The 22,890-nt window shown below is 47.1% G+C and overlaps 4 protein-coding genes across 4 annotated transcripts; 3 read left to right on the top strand and 1 right to left on the bottom strand.

Annotated features, from left to right (window-relative positions):
* Positions 1 to 1,684: 1,684 nt before the first annotated feature.
* Positions 1,685 to 6,768, top strand: LOC128730170 (putative mediator of RNA polymerase II transcription subunit 26). Its single transcript, XM_053823202.1, has 6 exons — positions 1,685 to 1,690; positions 3,046 to 3,100; positions 3,162 to 3,220; positions 3,299 to 3,584; positions 3,656 to 4,857; positions 4,948 to 6,768. The coding sequence occupies exons 1-6, from the start codon at positions 1,685 to 1,687 to the stop codon at positions 6,037 to 6,039; spliced, it is 2,700 nt and encodes an 899-aa protein (XP_053679177.1). The 3' UTR covers positions 6,040 to 6,768.
* A 771-nt stretch (positions 6,769 to 7,539) lies between these two features.
* Positions 7,540 to 10,804, top strand: LOC128720241 (dihydrolipoyl dehydrogenase, mitochondrial). Its single transcript, XM_053813899.1, has 4 exons — positions 7,540 to 7,750; positions 8,116 to 8,265; positions 8,963 to 10,135; positions 10,233 to 10,804. The coding sequence occupies exons 1-4, from the start codon at positions 7,709 to 7,711 to the stop codon at positions 10,386 to 10,388; spliced, it is 1,521 nt and encodes a 506-aa protein (XP_053669874.1). The 5' UTR covers positions 7,540 to 7,708; the 3' UTR covers positions 10,389 to 10,804.
* An 811-nt stretch (positions 10,805 to 11,615) lies between these two features.
* On the top strand, positions 11,616 to 18,470 carry LOC128722140 (polyadenylate-binding protein-interacting protein 1-like). The gene is made up of 8 exons (XM_053815977.1): positions 11,616 to 11,900; positions 13,574 to 13,905; positions 14,786 to 15,196; positions 15,871 to 16,053; positions 16,129 to 16,347; positions 16,419 to 16,523; positions 16,593 to 16,927; positions 17,014 to 18,470. The coding sequence occupies exons 1-8, from the start codon at positions 11,819 to 11,821 to the stop codon at positions 17,120 to 17,122; spliced, it is 1,776 nt and encodes a 591-aa protein (XP_053671952.1). The 5' UTR covers positions 11,616 to 11,818; the 3' UTR covers positions 17,123 to 18,470.
* A 2,606-nt stretch (positions 18,471 to 21,076) lies between these two features.
* On the bottom strand, positions 21,077 to 22,396 carry LOC128720250 (mediator of RNA polymerase II transcription subunit 19). The gene is made up of 4 exons (XM_053813910.1): positions 22,180 to 22,396; positions 21,918 to 22,066; positions 21,671 to 21,778; positions 21,077 to 21,596 (listed from the first exon to the last, which is right to left on the bottom strand). The coding sequence occupies exons 1-4, from the start codon at positions 22,394 to 22,396 to the stop codon at positions 21,312 to 21,314; spliced, it is 759 nt and encodes a 252-aa protein (XP_053669885.1). The 3' UTR covers positions 21,077 to 21,311.
* Positions 22,397 to 22,890: the final 494 nt, after the last annotated feature.

Genomic DNA, 22,890 nt, shown 5'->3' with positions numbered 1-22,890 from the left:
TAGAATAATTTCTTTCAAATGTTTTTGTTTAGTTGTACCCTTTCGCCGAGGAAATTTAATTCACTGTTGGGAAAGGTTTCTAAAAAATATATATGTAATTTTTGTTCCGGTTTCTATTCGATCGTACCGAAAGGAACGATCGAACTCGAAAGGAATGATCTTACATTTTGTCTATTGCAATGAGAACGAGCCTCTGTCGGTACCTGATGTATAGTTTGGCGACGTGCTGCCGTAGCGTTAGCTAACCAGCCGTTTCCCCACCACAAACATGAACTTACGGCCGGGATCGGCCGTTGGCGCAACGGTTGGCTGGCCCCGGCCCCGAGCCGAGAGCAACCGAGCGAGAAGACCAAAAAAAGACCGGCAAGGACAGAGGAAACAGGAGACACGCGATCCATTTTCATTGTTGTCCGAGCGCGACACCGAGTCTGTTGCGTGTTATTTACTCATCTCTCCCCCACCGTGAGCAAGTAGAATGCCCGGGCATGTCGGTTGCACATAAGAACCTGCCGTTGTTGGAAAAAAATACATCCCCCAGCTCAACGGCAAGTGCCAGAGAAAGTATAGCGAACTGCGACCGAAGGGTCGCGCAAGTTCCCTCCGAATTGTTGCTATCGTCGCCACTAGTTTTTGTACTTTTTCACCCCTTGCTACACGAGTCAAAGGGAAAAGACGATTAAAAACTCTACGTCATTACGGGACCCCTTTCGGAATATCCTTGCAGGGTCCTTTTCCGTATGGCGCGGTTGCCGCTCGTGCTATCGTCCTTGTTGATCGGTTTTTCCTCGATCGCTGACCGACGGCATAAAAATAGGGAAATAAAAATTGTAACCATACGTTGGTCGGGACTGCATTAATGCTAGTGGAAAGGAAATTAACATAATGAGAGCGACTGAAAGATAACGCTTTTCTTGAGTTGAATGATGTTTGATGTATGTATCATTTGAGCATTTTTAAAATGCATACACTTTTTTAAAATATTCCACTGAAGCTCATGCATATGAGTTCTTTGGACGATCTAAAACAAATTTAGATCCAAAAGAAACCATCCCGATCGGCTAGAGCAATCATTGAGCCGTCGCACCCCTGGAGTCAGTGTTCGATTGTTTACAAATTATATAGTCCTGCACGAGCCGACAGGTGCGGTGCATTCGGCATCCGTTTCCCTTGCACCGTAGAATGCCCTGCGCATCCGCTAATCGCAATAGAGTGATACCACGCGACCGTGCTCAGGAACCTGCAGCACTATGATCAGTTACATGCGGTTCATAAATTGTGTACGGTGCAAGCGCGGCGAAAGGCGTTTGCGAAAGGCGCCTCCTTGCGGCACGTGCATCCACGCGTGGTTGTCCTTCGGCACTCGAGCCCATCGGTACAACAATGTCCCCGCGCAGCCAACGAGGCGATCGTATATCATTTCGTCGTTTGGTCCACCGGGTGAGCACAATAAGCATGAGCTTTGCATTTCTCCAATCCGACCGCTCGAAATCGAATGCCACGTGCGCATAATGTTAACCTCCGTTTTCGGTGCGCTTTGTGGTATCAGAGAAACAATGGCGCCTTCTAGAACATCACCCGCACAAGCTCGGAAAATCGACCGTACGGCAGCTCGTGCGTTCTACATTTAAAGCCCGATCGTGCGCCTACCGTCCGCATGATCATCTGTTACACCGGACCCGTTGGGATGAAGGTAAAGAGAAAAAAGCTGGTGGCGGCGATTCATTCATAACTTTGAGCGATCGTGTGCAATCTCTGCCTATGGGGCACACTGAACGAGCTGCTGAACGGAAGGCACACCCAAAGAGGAAACCGAAGAAACACCACGAAAAGGACTCGGGTGCGCGAGGGTATCGATTGCACATGACCGTGGTAGGGTTTTTCGCGGTTTTCCGCTAAGCAAAATAAAACCTTTCCCAGTCACAGGCGGCTCTGGCTCTGTCACTTGTTGCGTTTTCTGCCGTACAAGTGCGCGAGCTTCATGTCGCTCTTCCTTAGCAAACCAGCAGGAAGTTACGGTAGGTTAGCGTCACCTGTTCGCTCGTTGGCTACGGTCCTAAGGGCGAGGACAGTGGAGAAGCTTACCAACCGGCGAGAAATGAGGGAGGGAATAAAACAACGAAAGAAGCACACAAAAAATACAGACACTCCAAATCGGAAACGGAGGAACGAACCGACGGCACAGGGCAGCACATCTGCTGGATCTTTAGCGGATCATAGGAACCGGTGCGTCGGCCCTGTCGACAGACCGCAGAATCCAATCGATTATGAATGGCAGAAGCGATCGATGACGACGACGACTGTTTCCGTCGAACACCTTCGCACCCCTGGGGAATGGGACAGCATTTCCAATGCCACGGTGTGCAAGTGACAACTTACTCCATTCACCGACCGGTGGCGTCCGCAATCCGAGAGCCGTGCGGCAATTGATGCGCCCTTTTGACCACAGTGGGAAAAAGCCGCTCGGGAGAAACCCCACCGCAGAACAGGAAGCCAGCCGATGCATTGGGACTTCGGTTGGAATCGAATGGCCCGGTTGTGGGGCGGTAAATTTGGCCCTATTTCCCAGTGTCTGGTCTGTCGAGAATGGCAAGCATCTGGGGGTTATGTTCGTTCGCGGGTGTTTGGTTGGAAAAAGGGGACGGTGGGAAGAAACAAAAAAAAGCGAGCCGAACCAAACTCATCGACCGCAGCCAATTGCATCCATGAGTGTATCATTCCGGGCTGGGATTCAATTAAATAACAAGGGCCTGGTCGCTTGCAAACTGGACATGGAGGCACTTGAAGAGGAGCAGAAGAGGCTACTTCAAGCAGGTGCAATACTCTTACAGGCGGGAAGCTAACAAGATTCGATTCGGTCCGTGATACGCGATAGAACGCGATGGAATTCCAGCGGTTTTTTTACGTGCTCCATTCACGGCTGCTGACGATTGATTTCTTAAGCGATCGATCGAATTCCCCATAAGACACACTTCATGTTGATTAAGGTGGAATTCTATTTCTCTCTTGCCTGCTCTAACCTTGTTCTACTTCTTCTTCATCTTGCAGATGCGGCGACGATCGAGAATGAAGGTTCTAAAGATACTGCAGTCCTTTTCGCAAGGTACGTTGATGCGGAGCCCAGTTGCAGTTCTGGCATCTGACAATCGTTTTCTCTTCCATAGGGACGTTCATCGCGTTCTTGTTGCTGTTCTTCGGCGTGGATTGTATGGGTGAACCGGGGGTATGTGCTCTGAAAGACGTGGTGTAGCGGATTTCCATGCACCAAATTGATTTTTTAATTTTCTTTCCATGTACCCAGTACCTGGACTTTGACAATCTTCCGGAGACGAACTTTACCTGTGCTGGCAAGGTGATTGGGGGCTACTATGCCGATCTGGAGGCGTCCTGTCAGATGTTCCACGTCTGCACCATCGGCCAGGGCGACGAACCGATGGACATCAAGTTTCTCTGCCTCAATGGGACGGTGTTCGATCAGGAAACACGCGTGTGTGAGCGCGTCGACGAGGTCGATTGTTCCAAATCAGAAAAATTCTACTATCTGAATCTGGAGCTGTACGGAAACACGATCATTCCATCGCCTGAGGGTAGGTGCTATTTTGCGAAATGGGGCTCCATTTAGATGGCTCATTCGAATTGGATTCGGTTCTTCTTACAGATGGCAGCTCGGAGGAAGATGGTAATGACGGAAGGGACTCATCATCCACAACCACCAGTACGACGACAAGCACTACCACGACGACTACTACGACGCCGAAACCACCCACGACAACGACTCCCTCGAGGAGATTCGTCTTCAACAATGGAAATAAGGGCTTCACCCAGCCCATTTCGTCCTCGACGATCGCCACTCCGATGCACGCATTCTCGAGCACATCAGTCAAACCTCCCTCCGACGAGGACGACTACGAATATGACGACGAGGAGTACGCCGACGACAAACCGGCTGATCAGGATTCGGTAGTAGTACCGGCTCTGGAAGAGGATGGCAGCTTCTCACCGCAGCAGTTCACACTTCAGCAACAGCAGCAGGGCAGCCGTCCAAAAACGGAACCCCCAACCAAGGCGGAAGGAGGTGTCAAACCAGCAGTATCCTTCCAGCAGCAGCACTTCCAAAATGGTGGTACTCTGGCAGTGACCAACTCGCATGTCACTGTCACTACGCACACCACGGGCAATACAAACGTCTCAAACGGTGGTACCGTTGCAACACCACCGGTCAGTGGCACAAAGACGAAGGCGCAACCCTCTCAGCCACCACTGACGCACAAGCAGAAGCAACAGCTGGAGCATCAGCGGCGCCAGCAGCAGGAGCAACTGCTCCAACAGCAAGCCATCACTAAGCAGCACGAGGAACTACAGAAACGCCAGCAAGAGGCTGCCGTCAAACAGCAGCAGAAGGCGCTCCAGCAGCAGCAGAAGCAGGTGCAACAGCACGAAGCGGAGATCAAGAATCACCAGGCGCTGTTGCTGCTGCACACGCAGAAGATCAACCGGCAGCAGCAACAGAAGCAACCCAATGTCCCTTCATCGCCTGCTGCTCCATTGGCCACACAACGGGTCCCGTTTACGACGGGCGCCGGAGCAAGCGGATTCGGGCCAAGTCAGCAACAGCAGCAGCAAACACAAGCACCAAAGAGAATTCCGCTGCTGGCTTCGTCGTCACCTCTAGCATTGCCTTCACCTGTCTCCCCGTTGACACCGTTCCGATTGAGGGCTCAGGGCTTCAAGCTACCGCCGTCGGTGGCCCCTCAAATGTCTCCCCAACAACGGCAGGACATACTGCGCCAGCAGCAACAGCATCATCACCATCCGCAAGAGGATCGCTTCGAAGGCTATCGAAGACAACCACCGCCTCAGGTGAGTAGCGAGAGACTCGCACGGCACCGATACACACACACCCACACCATGCACCTTCAGACTTGACGTCCCGTTTCTGACCCCGGACAGTATCCGGTTCGTTTTCAGGTACCGCTGCACCTACCCTTCGAGCAGCAGTTGCGCAACCAGAAGGACATCTCGCTGCAGTTCGACCCGGAGGTCGAGGATCTGACGCAGATTCCGCAGCACAAGGAGCTTAAGCGGTCGGATCCGCCGTTTCATCACCAGGGCAAAGGCTCGGTAGGGCCTAAATCCGAGCCAGCAGCTGTCGGAACGGCAGTAAGCGATCGGAAGGTCGACAACGGGGGCCAACAGCAGGCGAGCGGGAGTGAGCAGGAGCAGGATCCGGTGGTGGAGTACGAGTACGACGAGGACTACAGCTCCGAAGGGGATGATTCGGAGTCGGGCAATCCTAGCCTAGATAGCGTTAAGTCTAACACCAATAGTGAATTTGTCATCGCCAAGAACGCATCGCCTGGCAAGGTGGGCGACGATCGCCTGCCAAAGGACGCACACGCCGGTGTGCCCAGAAGTGATCCAGGAAAAACTAGCACTAATCCTAGCGCAAATAGTTCTAGCAATATTAGAAGTAGTATCACCACCAGCAGCAGCAGTAGCAGTAATAGTGGTAACCATAGCGGTAGCTTAAGTAGCAGTAACGATCGTAGCTCTAAGAAACTTTCCAGCAGCAGTGGGAACAGCGGCAGCACCAGCAACACTAGTAGGTTTATCATTAACAACGAGCACCACAAGAGCCATGGCAGCAGTGCGCCACCGAGGGTGCAACCCTCGGCCCGTGTCGGTGTCTCGCCGGTGCCGCCCGGTCTGCCCAAGGTGATCGTCACGACGAGCACCTCCATCCGGGACAACTACGGTCGCACGATCAACTACTCGATCACCAGCAATGGCGGAGGTTCGATCTCGAGCACCGCTTCGCCCGGTAGTACAACGGCGCGGTCTAAGGTGTCACCACCGAGCGCCACGGTCGCCAATGCCGCCGCAGTCAGGGGCTACGACGAGTACAAAGAGAGCGATGTACTGAGCGATCCGTTTTATCTGGACGTGCCGCGTCAACGTTCCAGAACCAGGCGTGCTCTGGCAGGAGACGGATCGCGATCGCGCCGGAAGCGTTTCATCCTGCTCGTTCCTCGGTTTATGTAGTCGAGCCTTGATAGATCTATCCGAAATAATGCAATGGCGTGTTCGCGCTTGTAAATATTGATCCGTGTAAAGCAGAGTGCAAGACAGCAGGGACGCAGTTCCAACTCACGATAAAATGCATAATACTCATAAAGCCCCTTCTCTTCGGACCTACGAAACATGCCCTTTTTGTAGACATCTTGTTAAATCTTCTCTCTATCTCTCCTACTCTATCTTCTTTCTATTGGGAGCTGTATGATCCGTTCTATTGTTCATTTATTAGCTAATTTAATGTAATGTTTTCAACCGCTATTTTTATTTAATTAACCCGCGCATGTAGTGATCGCTCAACACTACATCGAAACTGTCCGATGTGTTCTGTACAGTACGAAGGATTGTTTTTTACTTCTCTTTCTTTTATTATTTTGGCAGAAGTGAAGCAAACGAGACCGGTTGTTTCAAATTCGTAAAACTCGATATCGCCGTATGTTTTTTTTTAAATTTAGTAGTTTTTTGTTTTCCTCTAGCAAATAAGCAACGAAATCATAGTTACAGCATCAACAAGGTTCCGATCGCTAGCGCGATTCCATTGTACTCATCCCTAGCATGTAGTTTTCACAGCCCACGTACGTCTATCCACTTCTAATCCAGCCTCCACAGTCCAGCCAAGCCAATCCCAAGACGTGGAATAAATGCATAGAATTCCCTAAATTGAGCGAAGAAAATCATGTAAAAATAAAGATTAAAGCACCGTTCGTATGCTTGCATTTTTTCGTATTCACATGTCCGAATCTAAACAAAAATTACACACTAAATTACTTGCTTATCTGTCGTTATAACCGTTTAGGGGCTTTGGTCCACTGCAGAAGAAACCCGATCCGTTCGTCGTCGTCGTTGTCTGTTATTTACCATTTTTGGCCCCTTTAGTATACTCACCCACGTTACCATATAAAGTAGGACCTAACACGCTTGCGCTTGTAGGTAGATACTCTGCATGCTGAATTCATTTATAATGACAAATAAAACTAACCAGAGCCTGGCAAGTCTAATTTACTGTACAACCATTTAACTCGTAAAAATAAGTATCTTTGAGCAATAAGATGCTTCAGAGGTTAATAAGAGCACCAGAACTATAGCTATTCTCATATTTTCAAAGAAAAAGGAAGATTGTTTGATGAAGGTACTCAAGTACTAGTATGACCATGTGCTTTTTTCTTGCACGTGATTGTCTAGCACGTGTTTGCGTACCACGTGTTCCACGAACACGTGTTTCCGTACAAAGTGTTTCAATGTTGATATTACATTCAGTTCCAACTTTTTACAAAATATTAATCATCTTTTGGTTCATTTCAAAGAAAATCAACATCACATGGTCGCTTGAAAATATGTATTACGTTATTAATGAATGTATCGAGTAAGAGCAACGTGCCCTAAAAAATAATACAGAGGCACCCTGTTCATCGCAACGCAGCCGTCATCGATGAAACGTCAGTTTGACGTTCGTGACCATTTGCGAAAAAGTTTTGCCGTTCTGTTGCGAGCGCAGTATTTTTTGCGGCACGAAAATCCCGACGTCAAGAGGGAACCGGAGTTTCGAGCGACCAACCGACCAAACGCATTCCTCCAACCTGTGCGTGCCCGTGTGGGAACGGAAGGATTAACCCGCTAGCTGCCAACAGCGCATTGCACCATGCAGTCCAACATTCGATATTTGGTGAACGTTGCCGTCAAGGTTAGTACGTGCGGAGTGGTGAAGGTGCGGTGAGACGGACGGATGGATGTTTTTTTAATTCACAAACCCACTTGCTAAATGGCAGAAGAAAAGGGATCGATTATGCAATCTTCGCCAATCCACCGTACCGTGGTTGAATAATGACACCCTTGGCATTATTTGTTAGACGCGATTTGCAGCGTTCTGCCGCACGATGCATAAACCGTGCCGTGATGTGATATGTTGGCAATGTATCGAAAATGTCCATCCAAAACGCCATACAGCACTTCAGCTTTGTTTCATTCCGCAGTGTTCCGGTGTCGTACTAATCAAACACGTCATTGCGTACGTCTCCCATCGCGGGGGCTACTTTCCATTTCTTACAGGGTAACGCAAGCCTCCGTAACCATGGCGCGGTCCTGGGAGCATTATACGGCCGGGCCTACTCGACGACACACGATGCCGATCTGGTGGTCATTGGATCCGGTCCCGGTGGATATGTCGCCTCCATCAAAGCAGCCCAACTTGGCATGAAAGTAAGTTTGAAAGTAGTATCCTATTTCTCATAGGATACAAGGACAAACCAGAGCACAAGGGGGAAGGATATCCAGGCGAATCTCGTGATGGGTTTAGGCGTCGACGAGGTGTACGTGTTTGTGCACCAGGCGTTTTTGATTAGACGTACCATCTGGAGCAGGGCGATAGCTGATAAGGAGAAGCGCTGATAGAACGATCATCTCCGTATGTGATAAAGTGGAGGCATGACCGCTGTGTGGCTTGGGAACGTTGTGTTTATGACGCGCGTACGCTGCTGCCAAGGTCATACGTACGCACCCATGCGGTATGGACAGTTCCGCACTGTGGATAAACAAGTGAAAGTGGAGTGGCCACATTACTAGCTGAGGACAGTTATAAATAGTATCCTACGGATACCTAACCGGTGGAATCTTTTCATCGCAAGTTGGTTGATTGATGTGTGCCATTTGAAAAAATCTGGTTACTCTGTGATGATAGCTCATAGTGTAGCTAAAATTAAACAGTTTCTCGACATCGAGTCAGCTGTGTTCCATAGCTGTTATTTTTCTTTTTTGTTTTAAATTATTCACGCACGTAACGCTCCAAAAGAGGCAAATGAGAAGAGCGGGTTGTCGGTATATTTACGTAATTTCCGATTGATCGATAATTGTATTTGTTTTGTGACGGTTTCTCTTTTTTCCCTGTTCGTCGCACTAGACCGTGTGCATTGAGAAGAATGACACACTCGGCGGAACCTGCCTGAACGTGGGTTGCATTCCCTCGAAAGCCCTGCTGAACAACTCGCACTACTACCACATGGCTCACTCTGGCGACCTGGCCGCTCGAGGTATCCTGGTCGATAACGTGCGGCTTGACCTTAGCGTACTGATGGACCAGAAGTCGAAGGCGGTCAAATCGCTCACCGGAGGCATCGCGCAGCTGTTCAAGAAGAACAAGGTAACACACATCAATGGCTTTGGCACGATAACCGGCCCGAACACTGTCGTGGCGAAGAAGGCGGACGGTAGCGAGGAGACGGTCAACACGAAGAACGTTCTCATTGCCACTGGTTCGGAGGTTACGCCGTTCGCCGGCATCGAGGTCGATGAAGAGACCATCGTGTCGTCGACGGGCGCGTTGAAGTTGAAGGAAGTACCGCGCCGGCTCGGTTTGATCGGTGCCGGTGTGATCGGGCTCGAGCTTGGATCGGTCTGGGGACGACTTGGCGCGGAAGTAACCGCCATCGAGTTCCTCAGCACAATTGGAGGAGCCGGCATCGATCTGGACGTCTCGAAGAACTTCCAGAAGATCCTCACCAAGCAGGGCATGAAGTTCATGCTCGGCACGAAGGTGGTCAGCGCGTCGAAGAGCGGAAGCGGCGTCACCGTTACCGTGGAAAACGTCAAGGACGGTTCCCAGCAAAATCTGGAGTTTGACGTCCTGCTTGTCTGTGTCGGTCGCCGACCATACACCGACGGTCTGGGATTGGAGAACGTGGGCATCGTCAAGGATGACCGAGGTCGCGTGCCGGTCAACAGTCAGTTCCAGACGATCGTACCTAGCGTGTACGCCATCGGCGATTGCATCCACGGACCAATGTTGGCGCATAAGGCCGAGGATGAGGGTATCGTGTGCGTTGAAGGCATGCTAGGTGGTCACGTACATATCGATTACAACTGTGTGCCGAGCGTAGTCTACACGCACCCCGAGGTGGCTTGGGTAGGCAAGAACGAAGAAGAGCTGAAGGCGGAAGGTGTCGCATACAACGTCGGCAAGTTCCCATTCGCGGCGAATTCGCGCGCCAAGACCAACAATGACACGGACGGATTCGTGAAGGTCCTGGCAGACAAACAGACCGATCGTGTGCTAGGCGTGCATATCATTGGACCGGTAAGTTGCGCGCATCGAAATGATATTTCCCGAGAAGAACGATGTACAGCACGGAGCATGTATGTATGGTTTAATTTTATTCCTTTGCACGTTTCAGGCTGCCGGTGAACTGATCAACGAATCTGTACTCGCCATGGAGTATGGTGCATCCGCAGAGGATGTTGCCCGCGTTTGCCACGCTCACCCTACCTGCGCAGAAGCTCTTCGGGAGGCGCATACGGCTGCCAGTTTCGGCAAACCGATTAATTTTTAATTTGTACAATACCATCACTACCACCATCCACAACTCACTCCTCCCCTCTGACGAAGTAAAAAATTGAAACGGTGTACAAAACACACATACTAAAACTAAAGCCCCAAGGATGTGTTTAATAGCAATCGAAACGTGTTTGCCGGCTCAAAGACGACAAACGAACAGGTGCGAAAGGGGGTACAGCTAATGCGGTAGAATAGTCCCGCATACGTTGGGAAATCCTTACAGTCCCTTCCACGTGCGAGAAGTGGTGTGCAAATATTCATAGATTCCTTTTGTGGCCGGTCGCCAGCCAAGGATCGGAACATGATATAAGCGAAGTATAGCGAATCTGAAACATTGGATTAGTTTTCTATCGAAATGTGCTTAAAAGCGAATAAAATGAGTCCCAAAAGCAACATTATTTATTAGTCGTAACGGAACCACGTGTTTCTTCTTTCGTGTCCGAATTAAAGAGAAATGGAGACGTTTCAGTTGTAGTCATACAAAGCATGGATATTTATGTACTACCATAAAAAAGAATAAAGGATGCGTTGGAAAAAAATGCACTAATCAAGGCACACGCATCCGCTGGCTGCAGTTTTGAACCTACTGACATATCCTCGGTTGCAGCGAATGTGCGCAGCGCGTGTCATTTGGGCTGTCAAACGAGGAAGGTGTGCGTGCGTATACAGGCTATTTTACGGCGTCAAATTGTGAAGGAGAAAAATCAGCACGCAGGCAGGAAAAACGAGTATTGTGCAATTGCAAAAGCGTACGGCGCAGTGCGTTGTGCGAAGGAATCGATTGACAGAAAACGAATCCCAACAGTTGTCATCCTTTGGTTGCGAATACGTTCATGGTGTCCTCGCGGAAGTGCATTTCCTATCGCTGAATAAATAGTTCACGCGCACAGCCACCACCAGCTCTCCAACACCGATTCATTCGCTCGTTCATTCGACGAGGAAGTAGTGTCCCTTTTCATCCTTGGTGTTATTTTTCTGCTTCTTCCTGCTGTGACGTAGTAGTACAGGAAACGTCGATAGTGAAAATCGCATTTATTCCGTTCTAGCTGTTATACCTCGTTCAGAATTCTGTTGTTTTCTTCTCTAAAGAAAACCTCGTTCGGGAAAACCTCGAGGTGTTTAGACAGCTTGAGAAAACAGCAAGAATTTTAGTGAACTGTCGTATTGCAGTGCTGAATTTGTAAGCAAAGAGTTAAACCATTAAGCGTTAGCCGAAAAAGGATCAAAAGAAACCCCCTAGTGTGCGACCTCGACCGAAGAACAAACGCGTCAGAGAGGAAAACCCGCGCTCCACACAGCCTGGTGCTGGTATAGAAAAGCGTACGGTTCGCATTCGATAAACGCTACAAAAGGAATTCATCTTCGCATTCACCGATTAGAGAATTTTCTCCCATCCGACAATTTCCCTCGTACGCAAGATCGGCCATGGATCAACAAAGCAAGCAGCCCGAAGGAAGCTGGCATCAGCAGAACGGCGGGAATTATCCAGCATTGCGTTCTCCCAAAGGTACGTAAAATTGTCCCTTATTCTTCGTACCGTTCGTCCATGGCCCTTTATTTGCTTTTCACACCTTAAGTGCAAGGAAGGTCAAATGCGTATGTCAATATGAATACAAAAATCACTAGTAAGAAAGGCATGCAAAGCAATTCCCTTGGCTGTTGATGTTGGATGAGGGAAAATGATGCAGAAAAAATGGTTGACCTGAAAATGGAGGCTTTTGTTACGCTAAAAATCAAAAATAAGAAAACATAATCGAATACGCACCATAGATGCCATTAATTCATGCTTTTAATACCAATCGTACAGCTAATCAATCGATCACTATGTACAGGCTCTTTTTTAAACCATGTATCATTTAGTATTCAGTCTTAGAATTTGCAGATAATTAATGCAAAATTCTCACGCAATGCATGCTCATGTGAGAACTTAGAGGAAAATCCTACTGAAGTTAACACAAATTATCATAGTAATAATATTAATATAATATTGAATAATCTGGATATTTAAATGTACGAAAATCCGGCAATGAATAACGAAATTGGTAGTTTCAATGGCGGAAAGCTCTAGTAAGCAAATTAGCAAAACGTGGTACTAGTAACGGATCAAAACATCAACACGACCACCATGATTCACCGGCCATGAATGAAATTAAGTTCCTGTCTCAGTAGAAAAAAAAATATAAGTAAACTCTCCAATGTCAACTTTTCGTAAAAATAGAAACCAGTAATTAGGAACGACTGCTCGCCCTTGTTTACACTGCGCTATTCCTTTCCATTTCCCACTATTTGCTTACCAAATCAGCTGGCAACGGGCTGTAGCGAAAGAAAGCCACGCAGCGACGATTATTTTGGCTTTGTATCGAGGCTCGAATTGTTTGCCAAAAAGTATTCGTTCAATTTGGGAATGCGTTCGCTCTGCGACACCGATTCCAACGCTTTACCTACCCATTTCCACGTACCGAAACGTCGTGCGTCGGTGCCGATGATACACGTCAATATAACTGGCATGTTCGGCAAACAAAAAAAATGGAACCCCTTTTTTTAGGGTGGGGATGAAATTGCACTTTCTTTCACTTCCTTTTGCTCTCGCGATCTACTGCACATCCGTAGTCGGAAAATGGTAACGGTCATTGCCATGCTTCCTTCCAATGGGTGTGTGGGGTAGTGCTGGTTGGAGAGGGTGGTTTTGAACGTACCACGCGGAAAGTGGCCGCCTTCAACACACCCAAACACAGGTTCAGGCTGCCAATGCGCCAATCAACCGTGTATGTGCAACTGCAACCCAAACACACGCACTAAGGGGAGATGGTTGTTGGTAAATTACTATCGCATTTTTCACGAAACGAACTCAGTAGCGTTTTGATACTCCGCTGCCGCCGTACGCTGTAGGGAGAGCCACGTTTTAGGTGCGAAGAGGTAAGCGTACACAGCTGGTAGAAGTTGATCGAGAGCTCAATATGTGCATCTACAATTGAAGATGATGTTGTCTAGTCATAACTGTGTTTTTTTGGGAACAAGGCAGCAACAAGTTATAAGGAATAGCAAATTTCTTGCATTGTCGTAGCTTGTAGAGAAAATGGAAGGAAGTCCGCAGTTCCTATGTCACGTTGCTATCGAAACTTTCACTTTATTACGGTACTAATAATCGCGTATATTTTTCTTGGTGTTATTATCATCTAGGACAGGAGTTCAAATTTTCGGTGAACGCGAAGGAGTTCGTGCCGAAAAGCTCGTCGCAGTTGCAACAGATGCCAATCCATCAACCTACGGCACATTTCCAGCCACAAATGGCTATGTCCCAACCGTCGCAAATCCACCAGCGCTTCGCAAACGCGCAAGGTGTCGTCGAACCGGGTGGCGGAGATAGTGGCGGAGAATACGACTACTCTTCGATAGATCAGCATCACTATGCCAACGGGACCGATTCGGGCAAGGTGTCGGCCCTGCAGAACCGGCTAAGCAACATGCAAATCGGTGGCAGTGACGACGGTGGCCATAACAATGGCAAGGATGTAAGTTGGCATATCAAGCGAATTCGAGAGTAATTCGTGGTTAATTCTTCCTCCGTAGAACCCATCGATCGATGATGGTTCCAATCAATTCAGTTTGCAACGAATGCGTTGTTTTAGTACTGCATCTGGCTTTCGTTCTTGCGTAAAAGACCACTCTAACGCGGGAACAACTGCTGAAACAATCGTTCTCTTTATTCAGCTATGTTTTTTTTTATTAAAAATGTTTCTAAAAAACCCCACCCTTGAAAACAAATCATCATTTGTTTTTCATTTATCATTTTTGCCTCAAATAAAGGCGTCCTGTTGTACAAATATGTTGTAAGTTCATATTTCTTATAGCTTTTGTGCTAGATACAGAACAATACTCTACTCTACGATGGTCTAAAACGTGATTATGCTGTGTCCCTATAATGTTTCTATCTTTCTCTTTCTTTTTCAATCTTTCCTCTATCGCTCACCTTTCCACCTTGATTGCTCGTTTCCATTTACCATTCGACACAACCATCCTTGGACGGCGGATGTCACGCTTCCTCTTGCTAACTCCTTTTCTTTGGGTTGTGTTGAATATGCTTCACCTGCAAAACGAATAATTCACTCCACTGTCTTTTTGTGATGTTATCTTGGACAATACCGCGATGCGCGGGAATGATTCAAACCTAATACGATATGATATCCCGATCGTTTTCCATCTTACATTACATGTGCGGCGCGCTCGATAAATTGTTTTGCTACCGTGGGTCACCTGACATTAACCGAATCCCGGTAACGCCCTTGCACGTTTTGCGCCGTACTCCGTGTACATATTTGGGAACTCTTAACGTATGCACCTGCGAACATTCCGCACATTCTTGCACACAAACCACTCCCCGGTCCTCTACAGTTCAAGCATCATCAGCATCATCAGCAATCGATGCAGCAGCATCACCACCATCGTGGCCAGCAGCAGCACCAGGGGGGTCACCACGGATACCATCATCACCATCACCATCAGCAACAGCAACACGTACCGTACTCCCAACAGGGCCAGTTTCAATACATGATGGCCCCATACGTTATGAACAAAACGAATCAACATGATCACCGGAAGTACAATAACGGAGGGCAGCAACAGCATCGCTCTTGGCATCAGCACCAGCAGCAGCAACATCATCACCATCATCATCAGCAGCAACAACACGGATCCTATCATCACCATTCGATGGCGGGCGGTGCACACAGTATGCCATCGATGTACGGAGGCAGTTCCGGTTCAAACGCTGCCGGCGGCAGGGGGTACAACGTCTACGACCAGGTAGGGTGATGTGAGACGACGAAACTCCGGCACGAAGAAACAAACCATGCGCGCAACCCATTCCCTCACACCGCGTCACACCTTCTCCAACAAATGCATCGGGACGCATGGTGGTGTCGATGAAGATATAAAAAAATGGCCATCCAACACCTCAAACACGGATTCCTAACCCAAAAAGCAACTTCCGCTCGATCATGTTGCTTTTACTCTTCGCTTATTTTGCTGCAAATTTACGTGTTGTTTCGTTCGTTTTAGTTCGGTTTTTCTGTTCATTTGCGGTGAGATTGTTGGTGCTGTTGGGTTCTTCTGTTGTATCGTACTTTGCTTCCCTTAATCAATGCTTGACATGCCTTTCCCCCACCAATCCTTGGTGTTGATTTTACTCCTTTCCACTAATCAATTTGCGTTTGTAATGCGTCATCATTAATCCACTGGTGAATATACATTTTCGTACTATTATTGTGGCTTGTTTTCCCGTTCCGTTTTTCAGTTGTTTCATCTTTCATATCCCCTCGCTACACTACCGAATCCAGACGGGATAAACTTAGTCAAGCCCGATGGGACAATGCGTGACAATTATTGCTTATACTTACAATCGAACTATCCCTTGTTCTGTTTGCTTTTTACTTTTCTCCCGGTAATTCGTGATGGATACTCTACTGGATGCAAACTAGGTTACAACGGAACCGAACGAAAACCAAACGTATGCTCTCGATTACCTGACCGAAGTAACCGCCGAACTATTCGACAATCCCGGCATGTTTGAAGATGAGCAGCAGAAGCTCTCGAAGCTGTTTGTAAACTATATCGATGATACGTTCGTGCTATACTCGGCGATTGAGATGATCTTCGAACAGGTGGGGTGAAGCCAAAGATGTACAACGCTGGATTATATAATAAAGTTTTTATTCCTATCTCTTTCCCGATTGTAGTCGATCAAGGAGTCGAATTTTCGTTACATGGGCGCCCGTCTGTTACATCTGCTAGACGATTTGAACAAGGATCCCATGTCTCCGATGCGCCAGCTACTACAAAATAAGATTATGTTGCAGGCTAATGAGCTGCCTGAGTTCATGAAGCAGGAACAAGTTAAGGTGCGCGGAGCAACACTCTTCCTTGCCGAGATGTACATGCAGCTGCAAAACCCGCAGGTAAGGAGTAGACTTCTTCTGGCGGGGAACTATGTTGGTCATTCCTTTGGTATGGTTTCGTTTTCCTACAGCAAGTAGCGGAAATTAACATGGCGGACTTCATTATCAGAGCGATCAAGCTGTTGCTGCAGAAGGAGGGCCCGGAAAATGTTAAGTGTGTTTGCCTATGCTTGAAGGTAAGCTAATTTGTTGTACTATGCTTAGTACGAATGTGCTGATTAATAGTTCGTTTTGTCGTGTTACAGCTGTCCGGTTTCAAACTAGAGATGGAGCAGGACTACCGCGAAAATGTGAACTGCATACTGCAGGATTTGGAGCAGTTGGTGCTGAAGGAAGCCCTTCCAAATGATACCGTGAAGATAATCCAGTCGGTGCTCGATCTGCGGGAAAAGTCGTGGGGTCGCAGCAGTGAGGAAATTGCGTCCATGGCCAGCATCTCGCACGTTCCGTTGGGCCTCGAAAGCAACGATAGTCCCGTGATCTACGGTCCCGACGGAGAGGTGCTGACGGAAGAAGAAAGTTCATTCGTGGAAAATGGGCTCGCTGGCGATAAACGGCATACCGCCTACAATGGCTACGAGTAAGTTACACATTTCTCGATATTTTCGTGTCGTCTGAATATGATTTTTAACCATCATTTTGTTTCCCCTTTCCGGTCGTTTGTAGGGATGAGGATGATGCTTATGGGCTAATCGATCCAGATGAAGATCTGGAAGTGCAGTTGGCTTTCCGTGATTTCCTGGAGAGCTCAAACCGACCGCAACAGCAACATTAGTGTGGACAGTGGCAAAGATCGGACTGCGGCTTTCGCATTTCTGGACTCTTCAGCTTATCTTCTGAGGCAACGTCTGGTAGTCCGTAGACAAGATTCGTTTTTGACGATCATCTGTTGATCGTAATGTAACACGGATCTTGCTTTGCGATCCTAGGCAGCCCATGTTGTTGAAGGGGTAAATAAGCATGGTACGGAAAAGCTAAACGAAATGGCGAAGGTTCGGTAGCGATCCCCAGGAAACCCAATATCCAACTACAACTCTACACTTATACATTCAAGTCGATAGAATAGAATGAAAAAAAAGCTGACAAGCGAAAAAGAAATCACACCACGTTAGCAAAACAATGAAGTATGGCAACAGATAACTCCAGTGGGCGTTAGCAATAGAGAAAAGTAGAATTTAAAAAAATACAGCAGGCATGCATGCGCGATAAATAGTTAAGAAAGATCCCAGGTGCAAGTTGCGACTGCAAGTAAGCATTTTAACATGTCTAAAACATTATCAAGTAACACTTTTCCGTTTTATGTCCCTGTGTTTATGTAACCTTTACAGTTCATTAGTTCTTTTTTGAAAATTTTTTGAGTAGTGTACAGATAAATCCATGCCACATTTGATAAAAACGGAGAGGCAATCGAAGTATGGAAACATTGCAAGCACTCTCACAACAATAATAGTTTCCACCGGGTTGCTCGGCCTCTCGAAGGAACTCCCATTTTGGAACTAGAAAAAAGTTCCGTGTTTTAACATGAAATAGCGATGCGAAAGCTTTAATGATCGCAACGGAAGAGCAATACAAAGGTGTGTGCGTGCGAGTGTATGTGCGTGTAAAATGAAAGGGCAATTTTCTTTCCCTGGCGCATTCGCTAGTGCCACTAGGAGTGAGCGTTTTCTGAAGCAGCAATGCATTCCATGATTTGCCTTCCCGACGCGCGTATAGTAGCTTCAGGTCGTATTCAGGATAAAAACCTACAGGAAAGTTGGTTACTGCCACGATATAAAGTGTAAGCAGGAACAGCAAGCGAAACATCTGCAATTTATAACGCTTCTGATTTATGTATCCGTGAACAAGCCGTCATCCCAAGATCTCTCATCTAAAATCAGGCTCTCAATCCTTCATTTACTCCCTGAGCTGTCCTTGAATAACCTTAGGAAGTATATATATTTTTTTAATTTGTTGTTCGATCTTCACTCAACACCACCTCAGCGACACGCACATGCCCGTACAATATATTATACACCCACGGAATATTCATTCTTTACGTTTTGTGCCCTTGTTTAATGAATTGCTTTTTTAGATGCACAAAGTGTTCTCTGGAATAAAATGAAGGAAAAAATAAAATAAACGAAATACATACAGTGAAAATGTAATCCTTGCTGCAACAACTGCAATGGTGCGCTTTTCGATTAACCACTCTGACTATCCGAATTTTTCCACTTTACAATTTCGGATACATCTGCGAAAGCTATATTCTCCATTCGTATTTTTCATCTTCATGATCAGATTTTCTTAAAGTTTATTGCTAAAATATACCAAATAATAAAAGTTAAATAATTCCACATTACGATTATAAATACAGAGGGGTAGGTTTTTTCATTCATCTCCTTTGCATCTTTGTTAGTTTTCCTTTTTTACACAACATCCGTGCGTGCTTTCAATTCGCAACGAACTGTCTTTCGTGAATGCTCAATCTGCAGTTGGTTATTGGTAACGATGCTAAACGAAAAGCTTGATACGGGATTGAGGAGGATGCACGTGATTCACCACAGAAAATTGTTGTTTCAAGTAACATTTTAAATCAGATGACCTTTGTTTTTTGATTCTATAACTAAACAGATTGAGAAAGTGTGTGCATTTTCCAATGCACTTTATATGTGAGACGTGTGAAACCTCTTAGACATAGAAGCGTTCCCGACAGAACCATCATTCAGCTTTCCTCATTGATTGGGCACATTATATCTGTAAGAGTAATGTGTATGTCAAGACGAGTTAACTCGTCTGCGATCAAAAAAGTGTTCGAACAGTATGGTATGGTGTAGGTTGTCCATGAAATACTGAACGAAGAATTTCGAGCACATCATCCAAAGAATAGCTTTCATTTGTTTGGTGTGTAACCCAAATATAATACAGAGAAAAATATCCTCGAAGCTTTTAGGGTTAAATATGAAAATAATAGCTGTTATGAGATATTATTTCAGATTGAATAATGATTTCTTTGTGGTATATGCACGATTTCATTTATGGTGTAATATCATATTATTCTATGCTTCGTACGCAAATATGAACCGGAATGGGGAAGGTGTTTCGAATGGTGATATAAATAATCACAGTGTCTTAGATGATTTGCTTCTTCTAGCCGAGATGAGCATTTTCTGAAGCTACAACAGAGCATTGATTTAAAATGGTGCGCGCCGCATATTTCGCACAATGCTCTTTCGATACTTCTCTCACGGTAGCTTTTCAATCCACGAACGACAGTACGTTATTAATCGGAAGCTAATCGACGATTGAGTGAGTGATGGAAAATCCTGGGTGCTTCTTTTCACTAGAAATAAATTGCCATACTTCCGTAGCATTGGGTTTGTGGTATTATTTTGTTTCTACATTCTACTCCCGTTGCTACGTCGAGTAAATCGTTTGACCTTCCATTCTACCACGCACCGACCAATTCTGATCCGCTTCGGGTGCAGTTTCGTGGGTATTGATGCCCTACTTAGGCTCTGTGCTGCTAGCTTTCTGTGTTCTTCGTTCCGTACTCCCTGTTTGCCGGTTCCTTTAGCGCTCTACTGCAAACATCCAGTTTTTTTACACATTGCTCGACCGTCCAGGCACCTGATATTGCAACTGCACAGTGAATCCACTCCGAAAACATCACACAAGTAGCCCGTTTTCTGGCTTCTGTCGTCTCAACGCGGAAGCTGCATTATTTCTTGCAATTGAGCGTATGTGGGTGAGTGTGCCTTGGAGGGTGCTCTGTTGATTTGAATATATTTATATTTCTTCTAAAGTATATCCCTCATCCTTCCCACGGTCCTCTCTGCGCGCCTTTATCCCAACAGAATACAAACTTTCCTATAATTAAGGATTACCAGTTTCTCTTACACAATAACATACAGAATGAACAAACAAATTAGCGTGTCGATAGATTGCGGGAATGAGGGAAGGTGCAGGTGGATTAGAAAAGCACAAATGGAAGGGCACGAAATCAAGGATGTGGAAAATTCTCCCGACTTCAGACACCCCCGGCAAGAGGTAGCAGAAATAGGAAGCGGAAGCTTGAAATTGGGATTTATACATATTCAACAAAACAAAACAATATTTTTGTGACGAGAGAGTACTGCTTTAACTAAAGGATCATTTGCCTTTAGAAAGTAATAAACTGAGCATCCATGTGAGACAAGTGGAAGATGGACTGCGCTTCAGTGAATTGCTTCTATTCGCTTGCCCTCCTATTCTCGATTTTTTTTAAGATTCAACAGTTGATTCCAAAGGGTTCGACCCACCTACTCAACATGTTCCCATGCTTTTGTTTCCCTGACGCGTTTGCTATTCCCCTATACAGTGGCACTATTAGTAATCGAATCGAACAAGCCAACGGATTGGCCGCCATTGTTCATTGTCCTTGCATTCTCGATTCTGGTGTAGATATTGCAAAAAAAAACGTAAAATATGTGAGCTCGACTGGGCCCCGCCCGATATGAGGATCGTGTTTTGGTCGGCAATTAAGATTCTGCTTTTATCTACTCCGCACCCATATAAGCGCATGCACACGAGAGGGCGGCGTAGGGAGGAAGGCGATTTGTAATAAAAGAAAGAAAACTAAGGCAATCATCAACATCCTCGCCATTACCAACACCGGAAGCTATCGTAATTCATCGCTTTCTCCTTCCGTACGTTGCTGCAAACAGTGAATCAATTACATGCTGCAAAAGGACTGCGTCCTACGAACTTCAGCTTCCACCGACGGTACTCTCCACTTCCGGATAAGGAAATCTCGTCGAAAATGCCCTCGCCTTTGCTTTGTTGCCATAGCAAATATTTATACAAAACGTGTTGGTACCGTATGAACGCCACCCGCCGTGACAAAGGGCATCGAAGAGTTCTGTCCTCGGTGTGGTAAATTTCTTTTGCGTTCGGTTTTTTGATTCTCTTTGCGTTCTTCTGCTAATTTTGTTGCGATGTCTGTCCGACTAATAGACTTGCGTTGGTGGTGGCACCGATGTCGCTCCACCACCCGGGTGTTCCGGACTGTGGCGCTGTTTTTTGCGCTTTTTCTCCTTTTTCCGCTTTTTACGCTCCTTGTCGTCCTCGTGTCTTTTCTGCTTTTTGTGCTTCTTCTCGTGTGTATCGAGCCCAGCCGCTTCCAGCGCGGATTGCTCCGGAGGCGCCACGCCGTCCTTGTGTTTGTGTTTCTTATGCTTATTCTTATGCTTTCTAGTTGGTGCGGTTTTTAAGTGTTTGTACTGCTCCGGAAGCTGGAAAGGAGATACATCGTGAATACCGGAACGACGGACGACGTGAGACGGTGCACCCAACTCCAAACACTTACCGGTCCGGGGTGCAGTCGGAATCCGGCCAGCTGAACGCTGGAGAGTGGAAGCAGTTCTTTGCCCACGATCGGTGGTTTTTCAATCACGCTCCGAAGAGAACTATTATCCTGCGAAACAAAGGAATGCCACTTTTATCAGTTTCGACTAACAACCTGTTAGCAACCAGTGCGTTAGCAACGGAACCACGTTTAGCATTGCGAGAATCAATTCATTCTGCGTGGCACCACAGCAGACCGCGATACTTACGAGATGGCCCGGCCCGTCGATGACGCCAGGTAAATTCGGGAGAAACGACGATAGCTGCTCCTTAACCTTTTTACCACTAAATTTACTATACGAATGCTCTAAGCCATAGTGTGCCATCAGATTCGTGGCCCCAGTTAGCTCGCCTTCCCCTGCGCACATCCGTCGACACGCGTAAAATCGAAAATGAAAATACAACAAAGAAGCGTGTCAAGATAAAAAAGCCTCACCCAAGGTAAACAGAAGAAGTTTTGCAGAAACGTACCTGGTGGTTCCTTCATTAAGTAAAACGGTCCACTGTGCAATATCGAGGGGTTTTTGCCGAGCTGGATGGTGGTCTTGAGCGTGCCGGAGGAATCCTGGCGGGCGACGACGGGTGACCGCCCCCCAGCCCCTCCAGCACGGGGCGACGACTTAGGCGAGTACTGCTCCACTTTCCGGAACGGATCCGTCGCCATCGCGTTGCCGTAGTTGTTGAACATTGCGCTGCACTCTACTGGGACCGTTCGTTGGCAAAGATCGCAGCCAGCCTGCGTCCGAAACAGCGACCAGAGCGGTCAGCAGGCGTCATCCACGGTGGTCCACACGTCGAACCGGAGGCACTTCACGGAGGCGTGCGGGTTGAGTAGCGCAGGGTTCGGGATGGCCGATGGTTGAGGAAGAGATGATACGGCGCTATGCAAACCACTCACGGATTACTTGGCAATAGGCAGACACAGTAGACACAAGGCAACAGTAGACGAGGCCTACTTCGTCCCAAGGCCCTTGGTCCGTGCACACAGGACTGCGTGGCGATACCCAATACGGGTCCCCACCGCCAGCGTGTTGTCCCAGACGGGTGGACGGAACAAAATCGCTCGGTATCGTTTGTAGTTCGCTATTTCCTAAATCTCTCGTAACAACGACGGCAATCACCACCAGCCAGTTAAAATGACGAACACAGACGCACTCTTTTTCCTCTTTGCGATGCGTTCTT

Source organism: Anopheles nili, chromosome 2 (assembly GCF_943737925.1).
Source record: "Anopheles nili chromosome 2, idAnoNiliSN_F5_01, whole genome shotgun sequence".
Lineage (NCBI taxonomy): Eukaryota > Metazoa > Arthropoda > Insecta > Diptera > Culicidae > Anopheles > Anopheles nili.
Note: the sequence above shows the minus strand (reverse complement) of the source record. Positions and strands in the feature narration are given on the sequence as shown.

Bases quoted from the DNA above. Each gene is read 5' to 3' on its own strand.
- LOC128730170 (XM_053823202.1), top strand. The intron at 3,221-3,298 runs GTATGTGCTCTG...CCATGTACCCAG, and splicing joins ATTGTATGGGTGAACCGGGG to TACCTGGACTTTGACAATCT. The intron at 4,858-4,947 runs GTGAGTAGCGAG...GACCCCGGACAG, and splicing joins GAAGACAACCACCGCCTCAG to TATCCGGTTCGTTTTCAGGT.
- LOC128720241 (XM_053813899.1), top strand. From the start codon at position 7,709: ATGCAGTCCAACATTCGATATTTGGTGAACGTTGCCGTCAAG. The intron at 7,751-8,115 runs GTTAGTACGTGC...CATTTCTTACAG, and splicing joins TGGTGAACGTTGCCGTCAAG to GGTAACGCAAGCCTCCGTAA. The intron at 10,136-10,232 runs GTAAGTTGCGCG...TGCACGTTTCAG, and splicing joins GCGTGCATATCATTGGACCG to GCTGCCGGTGAACTGATCAA.
- LOC128722140 (XM_053815977.1), top strand. From the start codon at position 11,819: ATGGATCAACAAAGCAAGCAGCCCGAAGGAAGCTGGCATCAGCAGAAC. The intron at 16,054-16,128 runs GTGGGGTGAAGC...TCCCGATTGTAG, and splicing joins TTGAGATGATCTTCGAACAG to TCGATCAAGGAGTCGAATTT. The intron at 16,348-16,418 runs GTAAGGAGTAGA...GTTTTCCTACAG, and splicing joins TGCAGCTGCAAAACCCGCAG to CAAGTAGCGGAAATTAACAT.
- LOC128720250 (XM_053813910.1), bottom strand. From the start codon at position 22,396: ATGTTCAACAACTACGGCAACGCGATGGCGACGGATCCGTTCCGGAAA. The intron at 22,067-22,179 runs GTACGTTTCTGC...GGATGTGCGCAG, and splicing joins CTTAATGAAGGAACCACCAG to GGGAAGGCGAGCTAACTGGG. The intron at 21,597-21,670 runs GTAAGTGTTTGG...TCTCCTTTCCAG, and splicing joins TCCGACTGCACCCCGGACCG to CTTCCGGAGCAGTACAAACA.